Source organism: Semicossyphus pulcher, unplaced genomic scaffold, assembly GCF_022749685.1.
Source record: "Semicossyphus pulcher isolate SPU_LCO1_2020_fin unplaced genomic scaffold, fSemPul1.0.p SCAF_13, whole genome shotgun sequence".
Lineage (NCBI taxonomy): Eukaryota > Metazoa > Chordata > Actinopteri > Labriformes > Labridae > Semicossyphus > Semicossyphus pulcher.
The window spans coordinates 16,737,708-16,757,765 of record NW_027211637.1 but is presented as its reverse complement, the minus strand read 5'-3'; the positions used below and the strand labels follow the sequence as shown (position 1 = coordinate 16,757,765).

The following is a 20,058-nucleotide window of genomic DNA, read 5'->3' as shown; positions in this document are numbered from 1 at the left end:
CATATGGTCCCTTGTGTAATAAAATCACACAAACCACAGTGAAAAACTTTTATTAAAAAACGACAAGTTCAAAATCAAACCAAGTTCAAAGTTTAATAGCTGTAGGGATTTTTTCTATGAAGAAGACAAAGACCTGCATCATGGCACAGACAAACATTTACTGAGGAGAGGATGTTCGATGCACGAAACAAGACTGCACAGACGAAGTTGAGCACGAGTTACAAACTGACCCCAGATGTGACTTGATGAATGACCTTCAGCTAAAAGATGTCTAAACACTTAGCAATCCAACATTAGCAGCGATAGTTCTTTATACTTTAGAGTCACCATTCAGGTTTTCTTCCATATTTTGGATAAAAAACAATCAAACACAAAAAAGTAACTAAAAGTTGTTTATATTGTTTTGCTTTATAGAGCTCTGTTCAGATTAGACCCATAAAAAAAACATATTTCCAACATTAGCAGTGCATAAAAAAATAAAGTTCCAGTCAGAGTTGGAGCCCACCAAATCTTAGTCGCACTTCACCATCCCTTCCAGTGAAATCTAAGGCATTTCTGTGAAGTTAAATGTTCTCCTGGAAATGAACTGTTCCACGTTTTAAAGGAGGACAACAGCGACAATTACACAGCAAGATAGCAAACAGGACAAGACACAACATATAAAATATAACCCGAAGATAAAAACTGCAATTGGGTGGAATGGAGGATTACGTCTGACACAACCCTATGGTGTCCTTTCAAAATAAAAGTTGGGTAGACGAGTGGGCAACCCGTCTTCATTCACATAAAGAACACCTGCCATAGATTTTTTTTTCCTTCAGTCATATGAACGACCACATTTTGGTTTGAAACAGTTCCCTTTTAATGCAGCAATGAATGAACCAAAGATGAACGTGTCAGTCAGTAAACAAACAAAGACGATGTGAACCAGGATGTTGAGTCGTATTGTGAGGTGTGTCTTGGATATCTGTAGTATTGCATTAAGGACAATAAATAAATTGCATAGATCATCAGACCTCGGGCTTGTTTTTCCGAACATTGGACGGAAGAGTTAAGTGGACACAGTACCAGCTGTGAACAGCCATGAGACCTGCTGTAGTTGGTTATTGCCTGTGAACTCTGTACACAAACTGAATCTACATTGCTCTGGCAGGATGAGGTAAGTCAAGGTTTCTGAACATAAACATCTCTTATATTGTTCCCTAATGCTTAGGGCACAACTCTGTAACAATGCATCTGAACCTAGAAGACATGATTAGTCTGTGATCTGGAGACACAGACAGAACTGAATAACTGTAAAAAAAAAACAATAAAGCCTCTTTGACATCAACACTGAAACCAGACTGAGGAAAGTATGCAAACATACATTAAATCACTATTTAAAAAAACACAAACAACAGTTGAAATCATCTATAACTCACTATTTGAAGCGCACAACACACTATCAAAAATAAAATCAAAGCTTCTTTGAAAAATAGGACAAATCTTCAAAGTACTAAAACTGAATTTAAAAAAGACATAACAAAACATTTAAATTAGAAATGTAAAAAAATGAAGGTGAAAAACAGAAATGCATAAGTAGATGCAAAAACAGTAACGGCCTGTATGAAAGCATCTCTATACTGGCCACCTTGGTAGTGTTTTCTGGAGATAGAACAGAACAGAGCCACGCTTCACCAGTTGATCTCCATGTCTTGAGTCTAAATAAGAACGTTAAGCTTTTATAAAAACATCAAATTCTTGCTTCAGAAACTACATTTTTTGGATTCAATGAGGATTCAGCTTCCCTTTTTATAAAAGGGATGTGAAGAAAAACACAGAGGTACGTAAATCTGTCTCGACAATTTGGTAATGTTGTTACTATAACTGAGGCATAACGACACTAATGAAAGGTAATCAACACATTTAAATCTCTTATTTACAGGCAGCTCTGTGCGAGATGTGATCCCTGTTAGCAACTTTGGATTATATTAAATGGAGCAGCTAAAAGGACGCAAATATCTAGAACTTTCTGTGATAATCTCTGGAATGCTTTAAATCTATTCAGCTCTTTTAAAGATGTCTTCTCTTGATGACCATCATCTCTTCTTTGTAGTCCTCTGATTGTCTGAAGCTTTGTTGAGATTGTTGTAACTATAAATTATAAGAGTCAAGTGCCAAACAGAAGCTACAGGTAAGGTTTCATACCTGATTAACTTGGAGACAAGCAAATCCAAGTCAGCACCATATCCGTCTACAGGATGAGTCATCCGCTTTTTGAAAGACTTCTTCTTGTTTTTATGAGTATTCAAATATTTGCACCTATCAATCAATGGGACACATGAAGCTAAAACACACTAAAACAAAGAATTATGTACAAGAAAGGCAGGTTCAAAGCATGAAAGTATAAGACAAACGAAGTGAAGTGTATATCTTACAAAAGGGCAAAATAAAACAGGGTGTTGAAATGTTCTCTTCCTGGTGTGTAGTGTGTGTGACTTATTTTCTTGTTATGAAAATAGATGCTCTTTCTTCTTCTGCTGTTCCATTTCCCGTTGCCTGCCGCCCTCCAGCCTTGCTTGCTTGCTTGCAGTAAAAGGAGTTTGTTTTAAAATATGAGTTTGTAGAAAATATCTTTTGCTTGTCCTTTCTGTGTAACAGTCCATGATCCTCCGGAGTGTCCGGTGCAGAGTCTCTGTGCCGAGTTTTCAGCACTTGGGGCCCTTTTGAGAGTCACTCCGGCTCCAGAGGAAGATCTAACACAAGGTGACAAGATCAGCCAATCAGAAACAAGAACCACTGCACGCGTGCACATACAGACAAACAAAACAAGCGTGCACATGGACTTGCAACAATCACCTCTTCACTTGTTATGCTGGTAGGGGTAGGTTGTGTGTTCTGTGGGTGTCTCTATGGCAACAGGTGGTTGGACGGCACTTTCCTGAAAGAAAGGAAGAAAATATCAAACCCATGAGTGAGTGTTTCAAGTAACATTAAGGTGCAACACTGTTCTCGCAAAAGAGGACATTACCTCAACGGACATGTTGGTGGCAGGCACTTGGGTGTACTGGGGGATGTAGGTCCCCTGCATAGATGTGTTTGCAGGCATGTACTGCAGGAGGATGGAGATAATAGGTTTATTAGACATGACAGTTGCATTGGCAATAACACAGTAAAATAAAACTCAAGTAGTCAAAATTAATCTGCAATTACAACTTTCTTTATCAGCCTGAATAACAAAAGTGAGCTGCAACTCAACGAGCCAATTCAGCCTCTCGAACAATTCTTATCCTGTTGATTCGCCAAAACAAAAGTCTAGTTATCTCTAACCTAAGGATTTGGCAAACCTTTAAAAGTAGTGATTTAATACCCTTTTTCAAGTTAGAATCATTGCATCCCTCATACCTTTGGTATCTTCTTCTATTGTCATTATTGTTAGGCTCAGCTTGCTTCCATGAGTGTGAAGATGCACATATCATTTTGATGTTTTTCAGCCTCTGTTTCGAGCAAATTGAGCAGCAGTGTCTGTAAAGCATCAGTGATAGCTGCACGGAATAAAGGCTGCCGATCATTTAATGTGGGGTTTTTTTCAGCCGGAAATTACTATTCATTTATTGATTCTAAGTAACTTTAAGTTAATTTTAAGTTACATTTTCATTTAAGTTTATGTCTATTTTTATTTGGTACAGGCAGCAAGACAATAAACTGCAATAATTAATTTATTAAAGGCATTTTTTTGTTAAGGGATACAGGGGTAGGATTTTGAGAACTTGTGGGCTTGTGACGGTTATGGACTATTTGTGGTTATTTTAGCTTAGATGGTATTTTCTTTGTTTTTTCTATTTTATTTCTCATTTGTCTCTCATTATTATTACATTTTAATTTTGTTTTATCTGAGAATGTAAAGGGCATTGTGCTGTTTACTTCCCTTTGTAATGTAAATGTTTTTCCTTTGTAATTAATTCACAAAAAATGTGCACCAGACTGATTCAATAACCAGCAACTCATTGCAATACAAACGTGATAAAATAAACCCTATATATTATATGATTGGCTGGATAGTTCGTCACCAATAAATCATATTTTATTGGATTCATTCATATAGAACCGTCTGAGTTTTGGAGAAATAAATAAAATGGGTTTTTTTTGCAAATTATATTTGTTAGCTAAAAATGAGAGAGGGAGAAAGTACTGAAAGTGACTTTCAGAAAAGCTTGAGGTAAAGTTGTCTTAATGTCAGTTAAGCATCAGGCCTTCATTCAGGAGATTGTTTGGATGGAGTGGTGAGCTGTACTGACTGTGCCACTGCTGCCCATGGAGAGGTGGCTGAGCTGCTGTGTCAGGGGCCCCATCATGGAGGTCGGCTGGATGGACATGGTGTGGTCCATTCCTGGCGTCAGAACTGCTCCCTGTGGAAAACATACAGAGATGTAAGCGATGTAACTTATCACCAGATGAAAAAGATTCTTATTCACAGTTTGACAGATTCTGAAGGTATATTAAAAGGCATCACAAACACGGATGTTCCAGATACTCACTGTGGGCGGCATGATGTATGATTGGTGATGGATCCAGGATGGGTTGTGCACCTGCATGAACAAAAAACACACATGTATCAGGATTAGATGTCTTAAACAGTAAACAGATGAGCAGACATTTAGCTTAAAGGGTGTGAAACTACCTGGTAGGTGGACACAGGTGAATGCATGTACGGGGAGAGGGAGGACGGCCCGAGCATCCGGTTTGGGGCAATGCTGTAGGGAGAGGAGTAGAACCTGCAGAGAGAGATACAAAGCTGTAACCACAACTTCATACACTTCCTGTGGGTATACAAGGGATTAGACAGACTTAGCACTGACCCGTTCTGTAAGGCTGTGGTGGGGTCATAGGTCAGGGTCATACCTCCCTGGAGAAAAGAAAAGACAGTGTTATTATAAAGCAGATCAGTGTACCAACCACAACAAGCGATTAGGACATGAGGAACTCACACTCTCCCCGTCTCTTGCCCAGGGCCGGCCGTTCTGCAGATATTTTCCTTGGCTCTGACGCTTCTTCTGGCCTCCATCGGCAAATTTACACAACAAGGGCTCTGACGGCACTGGGAAAGTCAGAATACTTTATGAAAATACTTGAATACAAATACATGTAAACATATGGATGTAAAAGATAACGAGACGTGGGCTTAAAGACATGAAACGGCAGAAGGAAACCTCACCTGGAACTCCTGGTGGAGTCTTGATATAATTCCCATTGAAATGTTGGATGATGGCTTCACATTTTTCTGTTGACTCCATCCTATCGGAAAAGTTAACAATACATGTTTGTTAACATGTGTGTAACAGTAGCAGGAAGCAAGGTATAAACTCCCAGTTGAAGTGTATTACCTCTACCGGCCACCAGAGGGCTCACAAACCATGACTAATACTGAAAAACTAAAGTTGATCTGTAACTTTGGCACTGACTACTCTAATTTTAAAATTCATTTGTGTAATTGGATATTGTCCTTAAAGCACATGAGGCTAAACTGTCACTATCCAACCAGCTGCCTTTATACAAGTGACTACATAACTTTTACCTGGCAAAGCCCACCCCTCGGCTGGTTCCGTTGGCGTCACGGAGGACGCGAGTGGAAATGGCCTGGCTGAAGGGCTTCAGCATGTTCTCCAGCTCCTGCTCGTCCATGGACAGAGGCAGGTTGGAGATGTACAAATTGGTGGGGTCCTGCTCCTGTTGCTGAACAGAGAGAAGCCAAAGGGAGGATTAAAAAATGAGGAAGTGGAGCAGACATTTTCATTATCACAAAGTCAGGAGCCCTCCAGAGAGAAAGGGGAGAGGGATTGAAGTCGAAGTAAGATTTCTTTTTGGCTTTGCATGAGAAAGCGAGCTGCATGGACGAGGTCTGATGAGAAAAAAGCCATTCAGAGACGGAGGAGATAGTATTCTGGCTGGACTTCAGCTGAACTTCTCTCTCTATTTCTGTCTCTTCCACTTTTATTCATCCATCGAACTCCTTTTCTTCTTAATGCTCCTCTCTCGTACTCCATCACCCGTATATTATTACCATAAGGGTAGACGACCGGCTCATTGTGTGAGACTGGCCTCTTAAGAGGATGAAAGCGCAGGATCCAGGTAATGTGATATCAAAGCGTAATTACATTTCAAATGGCTCTCCAACCATGGATGATCTAAAATGATTATGTGCTTTTGCTCTCTGGAGAATCACTGCAGAGACATTTTGGACAAAGACCTTAGGAAGATCTGAAGAACATCTAAAGGATTGTGCTATCACCTCCCACCAGGCACACATTATCATCCTGTTTCCTGGGTCATGCAATAATATAGGAGACGCAAGTTATATCCATGTTGTAATCCTGACCTTGGATGCAGACACAGATTTCGACTCCGGCTTGCATAAATCACACAAATTATGCACCTTTTTGAATCTGATTTTATTAGAAAACAACCTAAAAGACATTCTTAAAGCGCCACAGTCTCATTTTATGCTCTTGAACTACTTTCCTTCCCTCCTGCTCAACCAAATTGGATTTAGCAACAGCATCTTGTAAGATAACCAATCTGAATCACCCTCTAACCATTATGCATATTCATTATCTCAGAGTGCAGATGTGATTAAAAACCTGTAAATGCAGTGTGAATTAATTTCCATCTGATGAATAATGCATGTGCAATTGCTGCGACCTGCGGTGAAGGTGATTTCTCCTTCACCTTCCTCCTCCTCTTTTCCCTTCGCAGCAGCGCAAGCTAGAGATGCAGCTTTACACCCAGGAGAGCGAGCCAAGCAGAGAAGACCTGCTGCGGGTTTCAACCGCGAGTGAGTCAGACTGAGTCATCGAGAAAACTGACGCTAACATAAGCCCTGTTGTAAACCCGGAGTGAAGCTGAGAAGGGAATCGAGTTATTCTGCGAGCAAGGAGCCGTATGAATGTCGGTGATCCAGCTTAACGAGAGATCAGTTTTCCCAGGGTGTTGGGTGTGCACGTGCGTGTGTGTGTGTGTGTGTGTGTGTCATAATCTGGTTAAGGCCAGGCTGGAGAAGTGCATGTGTGATTGTCAAGTGTGCAGTGTGTGTGTTGACAGGGCGGGTGGCTGGGCAGAGGGCCCTGCTGACTTGGGAGCTGCTCAGACACTGAGTCAGAAGCCACCAGGGAGAACAGACAGGTTCTTTGTGCAGAGAGCACGCTCCCTCAACACCGTCACCACTATGAAGCACAACACACATACACACCATGTACACACATGTACCTGTGTGCATCCACGAACTCTTGTTTCTACACACACGTAATCTGCAGAGCATTAATACCCATAAACACACTGATTTAAGCACACGCCCATATGTGCATGCAGAGCAACGCCTTTCGAACACACAGGCAGGCGCGCACACACAAACTGAGGCTTAATTGGCTTATATTTGTGAATCATTGCTCATGTAACAATTAGGAAATTAAGCTCAAGATAAAGACAGCTTTAAAAGAGAAAGACCTTTCTGCTGCAAACAAATTCATTTTTCACATTTTTGCTGAGTCACTGTCAAAATGCTGAGAATTAAACTCTGAACAACAAGCTGTAAGAAATAAACCAACTAAAAGCTAACGTCTTAAGCGGGGTTCTTACCTTAGCCATCTGAGCCTGCACTCCACCCGCCTTCAGCGCCGTCACCGCCTTCTGAGCTGAGGACGGACTGTCAAAGTCAACAAAGCCATAGCCTGCAGGGACAGGGACATACAGCAACAAATACGCGTTATGACAGTGTGATATAATGCACAGTGCCTGCCTCTTTAAACATAGACATGTGAATTCAACTAATGAAGCATACAGTGTGGTAGTGAATCTGAGGAGACAACCAGCTATGTTTGGATTATACTTCCAAACGGAGGACAGATGTAAAGTTACACAACACTGCTCCTGCTCATGCACCTGTTCTATAGAGTGATACTTAAAACACTGTTAACACTTTCCAACACAAAGCTAACACCTTTATTGAAAAGAAAGCTATGTGCTGTGACTTTCACACATGCAAACCAGAGCAGAGATGAGAAACCGTGGGATGTCATGCTCGTGGTGCTATTTATGAATATACAAGCTTACTTAAGACATTAAGTTATAGAGCAGCAAGGTATGGAATAAAGACCGAATATAAGGTGATAATTAGAGGTGCAGCTATTCATTATGCACCTCTGATAATCAAGCCTTTCTATCTGCATATGAAACCGAGAATTCTGTTGTTACTAACCAGTTTAAAAAGCCTTCCTGATATCAGAGGTTCAGTTCAGAGATGACACACTGACACAATTTTGAGCCGCCTCTGTTTAAACTGACCTTTTAACCTGTTCCCTACAGTTAACTTTCAACCAGCTGATGCTTGCACACCTCACCTTTGCACTTGTTTGTAGTCTTGTCCAGGATGGCCTTGGTAGATACGATTTTCCCGTACCTGCAAAAACAGTGAAGTTGACGTTTCAAGAATCATCCTTTCATAGTGTACTGAAAATAACTTGAAATCAATTACAAGCATGGAAACATTGCTGACAAAGTGTGGAGATGTGCTCCATGATGACTGCATTATAATTCACCTGATGGATTCGGTGTAATGACACTGAACACAATTACAGCATCTGATAATAAATCATGTGCATAAGGGAATCTTTAGGGAGGGGGCGGGACTTGAATTGAATGAAATAAGAGTAATGTCCCGGGGGTGTCTGAATGCTACAAAGAGCTATAGATTTCTTATTCATCCCAGCTCACGCACAGATGTCAATGAGGATCAAAGCTCAAGGGGAATCCATCATGGAAATATGGTAAACATAAATGTGTGTGCTGCGTTTTCAGAGTGCCAGAATCATTGTAAAAATCCTGCATTATCTTTCCAGCTGGCTGGATATAGATCCTACAGATGCATAGGATAGCGCCTGGCTTGGGGAAATGCTTCTGTGCAGCAGAGTGTCTATCGGTTCCCATCTCTCCAGGCATGTGCATGCAGTGTAATCGGATATGCCTCTCCTTGGCTGTCCTGTCCGATGCTGGCTCCCAGCCATACTCTCATTCTACTAACCAGCTTCTCTCCGGGCGGCGCTCAAACCTCCGCTGGGTCTTAGTGCCCCTCACAGTGCAGGCGAGCTTTCATTCAGCAGCTCTGACGACACCGCTGCCACATTTCATCTGAGCTTGAAGAGTTACTTTTATAATACTCTCTAATAATAAGGATTAAGCACTGACCTGCTAAAATTGTAATCTGGCAGTTAATCTGTTGGATTACTCCAAATTGGAAATGAAATGGTTTCTTTCCAGTTAATTTAGGATTACTTTCCTCAGAGTGAAAAAATTCTGGAAATCTTAATTCCCTTACCGAGGTGACTTAAGGTCGCCGTGAAGGTGATTACGTTTTTATGGGAAAATTCACCCGAATCTAAATGATTGATTCACACAGTGTGACAGCAGGTCACATGAACACATTTCTGGAAGTATTGAATACTTAGAAATTATTAGGAGCACCTTAAACCCCCCTGTGGCTGTTATTATTGTCTCATTTCCAGTTCATATTCTTTCTTAGATCACAACTGTATTTACAATCTTAATAACACTTGTAAATGTGTTAGAAATTCTCTTTGAAAGTGTCTTTTTTGTTTACTATCGCTGAGAGATATTGTACTATTCATCCTATCCAAATTCCCTCCAATTGAGTCCATGCAGGGCTGCACGGTGGTGCAGTGGTTGCCTCACAGCTAGAAGGTTCCTGGTTCAGTTCAGACGAAGTGGGGCCTTTATGTGTGGAGTTTGCATGTTCTCCCAGCACATGCGTTGGTTTCCTCTGGTACTTTGGCTTCCTCCCACAGTCCAAAGACATGCTCATTAGTTAATTGGTGACTCTAATACCCCTTTCCCACCTAAATTTAGTGTGCTGGTTTTTCAGACCTGGGAAGACCCACTTATAAATGCCGATTGTCTCTGTTCCCATTGCCAGCGGAGTATACTCCTGCCGGTCTCTTTTCTACTGCATCACCGTCTGACGTCACAAACGCACCCAAAACAGGGTTAGTAAACAGTGAAGCTGTTACTGTGGTTAGGTCTTAATTGTATCTATTTATATCATTATTAGTCATATCATTAGTATCTATATATATCAAACTTGGCACCGACAAAATTTGAACGATGTTCGAGCTCTGTTTGGACGGAGACGGGCGGAATTTGTAGCTGAGATGACGAGGAGTCGCAGAAGTTACAGACGGAGCATAGCATCGCGCCAGAAAGGGGGCGGAGATTAACATGACAACACAGGTTTTATGTTCCAAATGAATGCCGATCGGAGCCGAGGCGATAATTACCCGGGTCTACTGCATTTGTATTGTAACCTTTCCCATTAAACAAAAAAGCCGGGTGTTAGTGGGTTTTTTGACCAGTGGGAGAGCGGCTTAAGTTGCCCGTAGGTGTGATTGCGAGTGTTAAAGGTTGTCTGTCTCTATGTGTCAGCCCTGTGATTGACTGGCGACCAGTCCAGGGCGTACCCCGCCTCTCGCCCAATGACAATGACAGCTGGGATAGGCTTCAGCCCCCGGCGACAATGAAACAGGATAAGCCGTATAGATAATGGATGGATGCATGGATGAGTCCATGCATTATTGGTTAACTGAAGCTCTGTTGTATTATGCATTTTGCCTTCTAAAAATCATTACTATTTCATGGTGCATTTCTGATTCTAATCCATAGGATGCCACCGACTGCACTGGACATATGCTAACATTGTCTATTTATATTTTAGACGCATTATTACTACCATTCTACATCTTCATATTATGATTAACATTCAAACTTCTCACTCAATCTCTGCTTACACAGTTGAGATGCTGCTTTACTCAATAGCGCTCAGAGGTCTCAGACTACATGATGCAGAGCGAAAAGAGGGGCTACAGACTCAGCCATGTGTGAGAGAGCACAGCCCAGCCCAGCCCGATGTCCATCCATGGTCAACCACCAGAGACGGACCGGGGCAAGAACCAGAGCGGCAGTGAGGCACCCAGAGAGACAACTGCAGGGGCTGGAGATGGAGAACCAACCCCCATCCCCTGCTCTCATCCCTCACTCTCCTAACACAGTACATCTCAGAGCTGCATACTCTCCGTGTGGGGGAGGGGAGCTGTGGGAGTGTTGTCCTGATACTGTGCACTTATTTACTGTTCAAACTTGAGTTCTGATTCCCTCCTTGACTTGTCTTCCCTACTGTTTTACATCCTCGCCGGCATGCAAGTTCCCTGTTAACTACTGCTGGATACAGTTTCCTCTCTTTTTGTACTTTCACTGAGAATAACGTCGGTCTTAATGTGCTCTGCTAAAAGGTAAATTTCATGCAGTGATTTTATCTGCTCTGTAAAAGCAGAAATACGAGAACTACCCCCACAGAACACCACCTGACACACAAACCCTGAACTCCATTCACTCCTCCCCCTCTGATTCTCTCCATCCACCCTCTTCATCCCCCCCTCCTCTTCATGCCATTGCCCTTGTTTGTCTTTCCCTTTCCCCTGGGCTCGCCATTTCCTGTAGGGTTGGGCAGCCTCATGTGAGCCATATCTTCCAGACAGCTGTAAAATAGCAGGCCTCTCCCTCCCTCCCTCCCTCCCTCTCTCCCTCCCTTTTTTCAATCGCTCAAGCCCCCGTTCCCTCCTTTTTTCTCTCTCCCACTCTTCTCCTCTGCTCTTGTGGTCCTCATCACCAGGCTCCAGAATTCAATTAAGTGAACCCAGATCATTCGTCTCAGCTTCCTGCTTGTTTTGATGTCTTCAACTGAGGGACTAACAAACATATCAGATGGATTGGATAATACTGCTGTTTGATGTCTGACTACACAGTGCCCACAACAAAGAGTCACACTCGAACAGATGAGCAACGAAGTGTGGTATTTATAGTGCGGAATATGAAGGATAGTATACTCTCATTGTCATCATACTGTATGATGATATGCTACAAGAATAAAGCACGGAGGAGCCATGACTCATGCAGGCCATAAGTCAAAGAAGGAGTGAGCGTGAGAGAGGGAGACTAAACATTCTGTACCTAGTTTTTGGAAAGTCTGAGTTTAGCTTTGCCAAACTGAAAGGTCTTAGTTTGCTGGCCAAATGATTGTTGTTTTTTCCATAAGGCCGCTAAATGATGGGCCTTAAAAACATCTGGATGAATATGTGGCTCTCTTCTTCCATCCAAAAATACCTGCTCGGACTTAGTGTAGCATTCATGTGCATTTTAAGTGTAATGGAGTCTTGCAATCTTTGACTCATTCAGCCAGCCAGCCATGCACCCATAGCTCTCTCCTGTCTTAATCCAGAGTTCGACTGTAACCTGTTTCATGTGCGCAGCAGGGCAGCCAGAGAGAAATTAATGGGGTGTACATGTAGGGGTTAGAGCAATTGGTTTTTGGGTGACTTACGGCTGACAGAGTTTGACCAGATCCTGGTCTGTGGTCCCTGGATGGAGGCCGCGGATGTAAAGGTTGGTTTTGCTCAGCTGCTCTCCCCCACTGCTGCTGCTGCTGCTGCTGCCATTGCTGATGGAGGTGGTGGAGGAGTTGTTATTGTGGTTGTTGTTGGGGCTTGGGGGAGCCATGTGATGGTTGGAGGGTGACACATACGTCTGCTGCAGAACGAATAGAGGGAATAGTAAGATTTAGTATAGTAAAGTTGCACAGAAAGCAGATACCCTTATATGCAAATGATAATAAAAGTATATACTGATGTAGTAAGTGGATTTCTTTAACTGCAGGCTTTTAAAGACACAATAAGCCAAAACATGAGCAATATCAGCTGGTTAACTTTATGACTAAAGTATCAAAATCTGGAACAGAGTCAGCGCCAGGAGGCCAAAATAAATTGAGCTGCTTTATCTGACTTAAATATAAATAATTGAAACAATACAACCATAAATCTGATGCTGTAGATTCACAGAAAGAGCATATCAGATAACAGCATGTACAACGAGCACATATCATTATTTAAAGGTTATACATACAGATCGTATCTTTGCATGCATGTGCAGACAATGTACTCCAGGCTCTGAATGCGCTCTGGTTTAGCAGAGATTGGAACCATAAAAATTACAAACTACATGGCAGCAGAGACACTAAACAAACATTTACTTAAAATTAAACTCCTCCAGCAGCAATTCAGTCTCCCCAGTACACCCTGCGTGTGGAGGAGATAAATGTACAAGTAAATGTTCACTATCAGTCTGCTCAACCTGACCTTGCACTTTCTAGTAAAATGTTGTTGCCTGTAAAAGTGTTTTACATGCTTTAGTGAAGGCTGTGGCACAGAATCATTGCAGTGTCTGTATATCTGAGGCACATGCGTATCTGATTATCATAGAGATCTATTACAGGTCGTCTATGAAACACATACCTGTTGGTTTTTGGTTGGATCTTACCTTCATTAGTATATATTTAAGTGTGCCATTTAAACTGACCTACTTTTGAATGATGCAGAACTTAGAGAAATGTTGCTTTTGGCAGAAATGTAAACTCTAATTGTTTATAGCATACAAGAGAATTATGCTTTGAGAATCAAATAGAGCCCATTTATAAATGTAAAAAGAAAGCACATAACATTAAATCTGGCAATAATAAAAGAAGCCAACCTCTACACTTCTGTGAAATAGACTTTGACATTGTGGGTTGAAGCTGGAAGGGTTATTGCAAACAGTTTTCATTGGGAGCTTTTGAAAAATTTCCTGGAAAGAGTGTTCACATGGAAATCTGTAGATTATCTATCGCAACCAGGACCTTGTTTCTCAGAAGAAACTTGTATACATTTTCATATTTTTTTTGGTGCTTTTGGCAGTACAAGACAATTTCCCTTCATCTCTATTGTCTTGTGGTGATGGCAAAAAAAGGCAGAAATAAGGTGGTGATAAGGAATCTTTAAATGCATGTGCAGAAGAGTGCACACACATAATAATCTTATGTAACAGCTGCACTTTAAAAATCCCTGGTCCCTATAAAGTTAATCAAGTTAGTATGGAAGTTAAATGTTAGCTGAGTTTGGCCTCACTTTTGCCCCCTCCCAGTGCTGGTGGAGGAGAAACTGTTTGATTAGTTAGGGTCAGCAGGCTCAGCCCCAGGGAACAATGGGGCGGCTTGTTGAACACCATAAGGTCAGCACTGGAGCACCAGCTTATTAACAGAGCAGGAGATGTCAAAATGTCTGCTGGTATCAAGCTAATTATGACCTCTATTTCTCTCTGCTGTGGATCTTTTTTTGATTACCTTTTAGCCTTCATGTTAAATTTCTATCCCAGGAACACAAAGTCCAAACTGTGAATTGAAAAGTTACAGAAAAAAGATTTGAGCATTTAAAACTAAGACATGAATGTCTGTCTCTCACTTATAATGTCGGAAGTCGTATGGCTGAAAAGAGCAAATTCTGAATCACCAAGATTAAGATCTAGTCTGTATGTTGTAAACGAGATAGTTCAAATATCTCCGGGGGAAAAAGGATCACAGCAGTCTAACATGCCTGGGCGGGACTAAAGTAAAAAATTGACCAATCATATGTGTGCCAACAAATAACAACCAATCAACTTAAGGAGCTCTTACCTAACAAGTTATTATTGGTCAGACTTCTAGTCAGTCAACTCTCAAACGTTAAACAACAACCTCGCAAAACTCGGCAGACGGCTGGGGGAAAACTTGAAAAAGCTGCATTAAATCAGAGTCAAGGTCCGGTCTGTAATTTCTGCAAATTATATGATTTAGTACAAGATCAAAAAAAGTTGTTCCTCAGCTTAGAAAGACTGAGGTGTGACCTCCTCAGCTTATCACTTCGCTAGCTAGCCGGATGTCTTGCTGGGAAACAGTTATCTTTAGCTAGCTGTTTATGTTCAATGCACAAATTAGTTGTTTTTACCGGTATAACGTTTAATTTTGAGAGCACTTTTAAAAACGGTGTACAAAATAAGTAAAATCTTTATTGGAAAAGATTAATCAAGTTATGTTCAACCCTTAAACTATCATGTCTTGAATATGACTATCTTACAGTTGAAGGGAACAACAGCATCAAGACTCAAGACCTAAACTCATGTTTCTGGTGTGAGAAACCTTTGTATTGTATTTCTGATAATAAAAGTCATTTTTGTCCTGCTTCCTCTACATTGATTAGATTAATATCAAACCTAGATCTATAGCCAGCCAATGTAGCGTACTTCAAGCTTACTCTACATGCAGGATAACAAGAAAATTGACACATTATCAAGGATGCCTGCTAAGCATGAATACAGGACTACAGGAGCGGGGTGGACACTTATCACCCACATCTACGTGTAATATAGCAACATACTCTCAGACACTACTATCATGAGTAGCAGCACAGTGATGCCTTTGTAAGCTTTATTGTGTCCATGCTTCCCAGCTGCCTAATGTTTTCCAAATTGCTGATAAATCTTCAGGAGAAACTTTTTCTCTTTTTAATTAAGTTGAGAAAATCACAGTGACTCAAGAAGCCCATTCATCTCTAATCTCCCTCTCTTCTCAAGCATCAATACCTCACAGTTTGTTTTTCCACAATCACAGCCTCTTCCTGTGCTTTCCCCTGCTCTCACTGTAGGCAGCCCACGCATACTATCAGGAGGGATGCACCTGCAGAGGCCTGGGGAGATAGCATCTGACGGGAGACCGAGTCTGGGCCCGAGCCTAGCTAGTGAGGCCTGTCTAATTGGGATCTGAGCTTGTTAGCGGAAAATGCTAATCCCTCTCATGTGCTCTCAAGTCAGAAGGTAGTGTCTCATTAAGACCGCTCTGCTAGGCTCCTTTGGAGGAAAGGATGGCAGTGAGACAAATCCACACCTACTCCCCATCTGCCCCAGCGCCAGGTGTTTTACCATCCATGTAAGGTAATGCCTGATGTGCTGGTGCAAACACAGGCCAATGTGCATGCAGAATAACACATAAATACACTCAATAAGGAAGTCAGGAAGCATTACAACAGTCTGAAAGGTGCATGATAGGAAATCACAGTTAAGTCTGTTGCCAAAACCTGACCTCCTGGCATGTTACTGATTTCTTACACTTGTTACTCTTCAGTCTACAGCCGCTAACATATATCTTGACCCTGTTCCTTACATCCATCACAGAGTCATCTCTGGGGATTCTCTGCATTCCTCTGCAGCACACACATGTTTATGTTTCACTCCTTAACATGGACGAGAGTTGTGTGGGATGGGGGGCCTTTATGTTTTGAGTTTGAGATAAGAGTTCAAGCTGTCATCATTAAATTGAATTACACTCCTGAGGGCATCGAGGATATGTAGGAAATGGCCTTCTAGATAATGACTACATCAACCCTGATAAATTCAGGTAATTCTGCACATTTAACATACACAAATGTACAAATGGCCTACAAAAAATTGAAAGTATTTATCCTATCCTTCCATTGAACAATAGATGCTCAGTTACTTCCGGCTTCTCTACTACAACAACTCTTACTCTCTACAGAAAAGCTTTAAACATATAGTCCACACATCGAGTTTGCAGTTATAGTTACAGAAAGATAGATCAGCTCATTGCTCTGTTATAGCTGTGCAAGAAGCACAACTACAGTAAAAGACCTACAGCATGTTGCAGAGAGAGCGAGTGTTCTTCCGGCAGCAGCTAAAGACTGATGAGGTGATTACAGTATGAGGGAGTAGAGGTGATGCCTGTAGGGAGCGTAGGTGAATCAAGGACTTTTACATCCGCAAAAGAACAATGAGTGCAAAGTGTATGCCTTTAACTCGATAATGATAGCAAAGATAAGAGCCTGATTGTCTACCGCTTGAATGCTACATCTCTCTGGCAGGTCAAACCTTTGCGCAACTGTACCAGAAAACATTTTAAAAAATACACAATTCATCTGTCAAAATAAGTATCTCTATATTGCTATATTCTATCTGTAACAAATAGATGTATGATAGATTGTATGAGAGAGAAAATTCTTAAATGTGGATTCCTACCTGCTTTGCTAAAGCAACTTTTAGAGGCACCGTAGAAAAGATCATTGTGTCACAGAAACAATATTTTTATGTTGTTTCTGCAGATGCAAGCAAAAAAACTGCAAGAAAAACAGGACAACGTCGGAAAGACCAAATTAGAAAAGTGATTGAAATTCTTGCCGTCCTGTAGCTTAAAGGTGAGACTTCTCTTTCCTCTCCTTCCCCTGACTTAATCCAGCTTTTTGAAAAAAGAAAAAACACCGGAAAATCTTAACATGCGCTTAAAAAAAGTCTGTTTTCAACAGGTATCAAGCATCCTGAGGAGAACAGAAAGCAAATTCTGAGGACAAGGGATGCATGAGTGAGGAGGAATGTTCAGGCTCTCTTCTCCATGTGAACTGAGCCACTGACAGACAAGAAATCAAGGTATGTGAAACACAGGGGGGAAGAAAAAAAAGAGAGGGGGGAGTTAATCGAAAGCAGAGAAAAGGGGGGGAAATCTCTTAATCCTTTCTTTTCTCCGCCCTTTTTCTCGTAGTAAAAGACACAGACCAGGAGTTACCACTTGACGCTGGATTTACAAGTGCTTCCCTCTGTGTGACTTTGGCGCTCTAACAATGAGAAATGCGTACCAAAAAAAAGTGTATGTCTTCTTTCAAGGAAAAGGTTTGAGTTTGCAGAACCCTTCTTGAAGTGAGCACATTGTCTGAATCCAGGATTCCAGGAATTCCAGGTCATTAATCTGAGCAATCTGAATTCCTGCCAGCCGCGAGGCAGGGAAGGGAATAACGCAGGGAAGGAGGGAGGTATTTGATTTCAGCTTAGTTCAAACGTTACTCAAGAAATGCTGAGATGCAGGTCGCTGAATATTTATTAGCCATTCCAGTCACACTTAAACTGCATCCTTTAGAGACACATTTAGTTATAAAATCTTCTTGGAAATCAGCACTAAAATTGCTCCAAATTTAGACATGACAAACATTCAAATAGATGTTGAAAACAGTCCAGCTGATCCTGTAATATCCTCAAAATTAGATTCCTGAAAAATCTATACAGTCCCTACAAAGAGAGTGGTTGAAAATGGATCATCAATGTCACTCCATGAATTATTCATAGGAGAAGACAAGCCAATCAATATTAGACCTTATTGCTCTAGTTCTGTTGTCATTGCTCCATACCTGAAAGGCACATGTACGCACATGTATAAAATCTACATTAGCCTGATAACATGGGCTCTGTAACTTTCCTCTTTTTCATGCATACCCTCTCAGTCATCATTAACAGGATGGAAGGGGTGGGGCATATCGGTACGCGTAAAAGAAGAAAAAACTTTGCTAACTTGTGGTTAATTCAATGAAAACATTACCTAAGCGAGACGTAGTTAATGAATTACCCACAAATTCACATTAAAGTAAAAAATAATCAGCTCTTTGTGCTTGTTCGGAGCCTTTACAAGCATCTACAGCACACTTGTAAGCTCTACTCTGTGCAGGCTGGCTATAGGAAGAGATCAGCGACGGAAAAAAACCGAAAGCAAACTGTAGAAGTAATCTACAGGCAACAATGTAACGGGCCCCGTTGCTAGTTTGTAACAGTGTTAACAACACCGTCAAAAAGCCGACAGCAAAGGTTGCAACAGCGAGTAACAGAGTTTAAACGTCTCCTGTGATCCACTTTCAAGGACACTGCAGCTTAAACAGCCGAGCAGCTTTTAACTGAAGAGGCAGAGCTCGAACACAGCACCGCATCGAGAAATTACTGAGTGTTTTAGAAAGAGAGGACGGAAGTAGGCTGTAGTGTTGTTATTTACCCTCTTGCTGTTTTTGCCGGTGTAGCCGTTGTATGGGTTGATTCCTGTCCTTGGCGGCACAGAGAGCAGCATTTTTACGCGGCGCTGTGTCCGGAGGAGCGGAGAGCTGAGGCAGTCAGCTGACGTCAGCCAGGGAAATTCAGCCAGGAACAGCGGTAGTGATTGGAGTCGCTCTTCCCAGCACTCTATACGCACACTATACCCTGGCTATGCGCTCATGTGTTGTAACTCGCTTTAGCGCAGGGTACATATTCAAAAAGCCCACACGTCAATCATGATGATTTTACTCAGGAGATAAATATGAAAAAATTAAGCAAGACATATAAATTCCACTCTACCAGTGTTAATTAAAAGGGTAGCCTACTTGTACCCTAGGGGTACTTCTGCAGTTACCAGGAGGATGTGGAAAGTTGTATGTGGGGTTGTCAGCTAGCTTAAAGAATAAATAATCATTATTATTTGGTTAAAAAATGTGATTATTGATAAATTAGCTAAAAATAGTATAAATGGTTGAAAGATCTGTTGAAATGGATAGCAAAAGAAATTGATAACTGGCATTAAAAGTTAGCCAAATTTAGTGCCGTTCAAATGGTTACCTAAATGTAACTGAAATTAGTTAGCAAATGTTATAATTTGTAGTTAAAAGTGTCTCAGAAACAGTTAAAATTGTTTGCAAAAGTAATGAAATACATTTAAATAGCTAAATGTAATTGACATTAGCTAACGTTGAAATTGTTGCCAAAAGTAATGGGTTAAGTGTTGAAAAGTAAGATGAAAATAAGGGATTAACAGATTAAATTATTAGCTAAAAATAAAGGATAGCAATTGAAATTATAAGATAAAATAATGGATAAACAGATTATTGTTTTAGCTTAACATAAGGGATAAAAAGGTGAAAATGTTAGCAAAAAGTAATGGACAAACATGTGAAATAGTTAGCATAAAGGTATGGATGCAAAGCTGAAATTGTTACCCAAAGTAATGGATAAATGATTAGCTAAAAGTAATGGATAAATGATTAGCTAAAAGTGATGGATAAACAGTTTAAATCCTTAGCTTGAGAAAGTGGATTTAAAGGTAAAATAGAAATCTAGCTAAAGGTAATGATGATGATGAACTCATAAACAGTTAATTAGAAGTACTACATTCGCATGTGAGTTATCCATTACTGTGTAATAATGTGACCCTGTGGGTGTAATATTTGTATCATATTCAGCCTTCAGTCAGAAAAAGCAAGCATGAGGCCCCTTAAAAAAACTATTTCTTAGTTTAACCCTATTTTTGGGTAAACAAGTCATAAG

At 41.0% G+C, this 20,058-nt stretch overlaps 1 protein-coding gene across 1 annotated transcript; it reads right to left on the bottom strand.

Annotated features, from left to right (window-relative positions):
- Positions 1-34: 34 nt before the first annotated feature.
- LOC138589494 (RNA-binding motif, single-stranded-interacting protein 2-like) lies at positions 35-18,832 on the bottom strand. Its single transcript, XM_069659800.1, has 14 exons — positions 18,758-18,832; positions 12,419-12,624; positions 8,373-8,431; positions 7,612-7,703; positions 5,555-5,712; positions 5,195-5,274; positions 4,968-5,077; positions 4,839-4,885; positions 4,661-4,754; positions 4,518-4,568; positions 4,278-4,388; positions 3,011-3,091; positions 2,839-2,920; positions 35-2,735 (listed from the first exon to the last, which is right to left on the bottom strand). Exons 1-13 carry the CDS (start codon positions 18,827-18,829, stop codon positions 2,843-2,845), a joined length of 1,239 nt encoding a protein of 412 aa, XP_069515901.1. The 5' UTR covers positions 18,830-18,832; the 3' UTR covers positions 35-2,735; positions 2,839-2,842.
- Between the last annotated feature and the right edge of the window lie 1,226 nt (positions 18,833-20,058).

Excerpts from the sequence above, each read along its gene's own strand:
- LOC138589494 (XM_069659800.1), bottom strand. The coding sequence starts at position 18,829 with ATGCTGCTCTCTGTGCCGCCAAGGACAGGAATCAACCCATACAACGGC. Across the intron at positions 5,275-5,554 it reads CGAGGGGTGGGCTTTGCCAG|GATGGAGTCAACAGAAAAAT; the intron begins GTAAAAGTTATG and ends CTTTTCCGATAG. Across the intron at positions 4,886-4,967 it reads GGGCAAGAGACGGGGAGAGT|GGAGGTATGACCCTGACCTA; the intron begins GTGAGTTCCTCA and ends TCTTTTCTCCAG.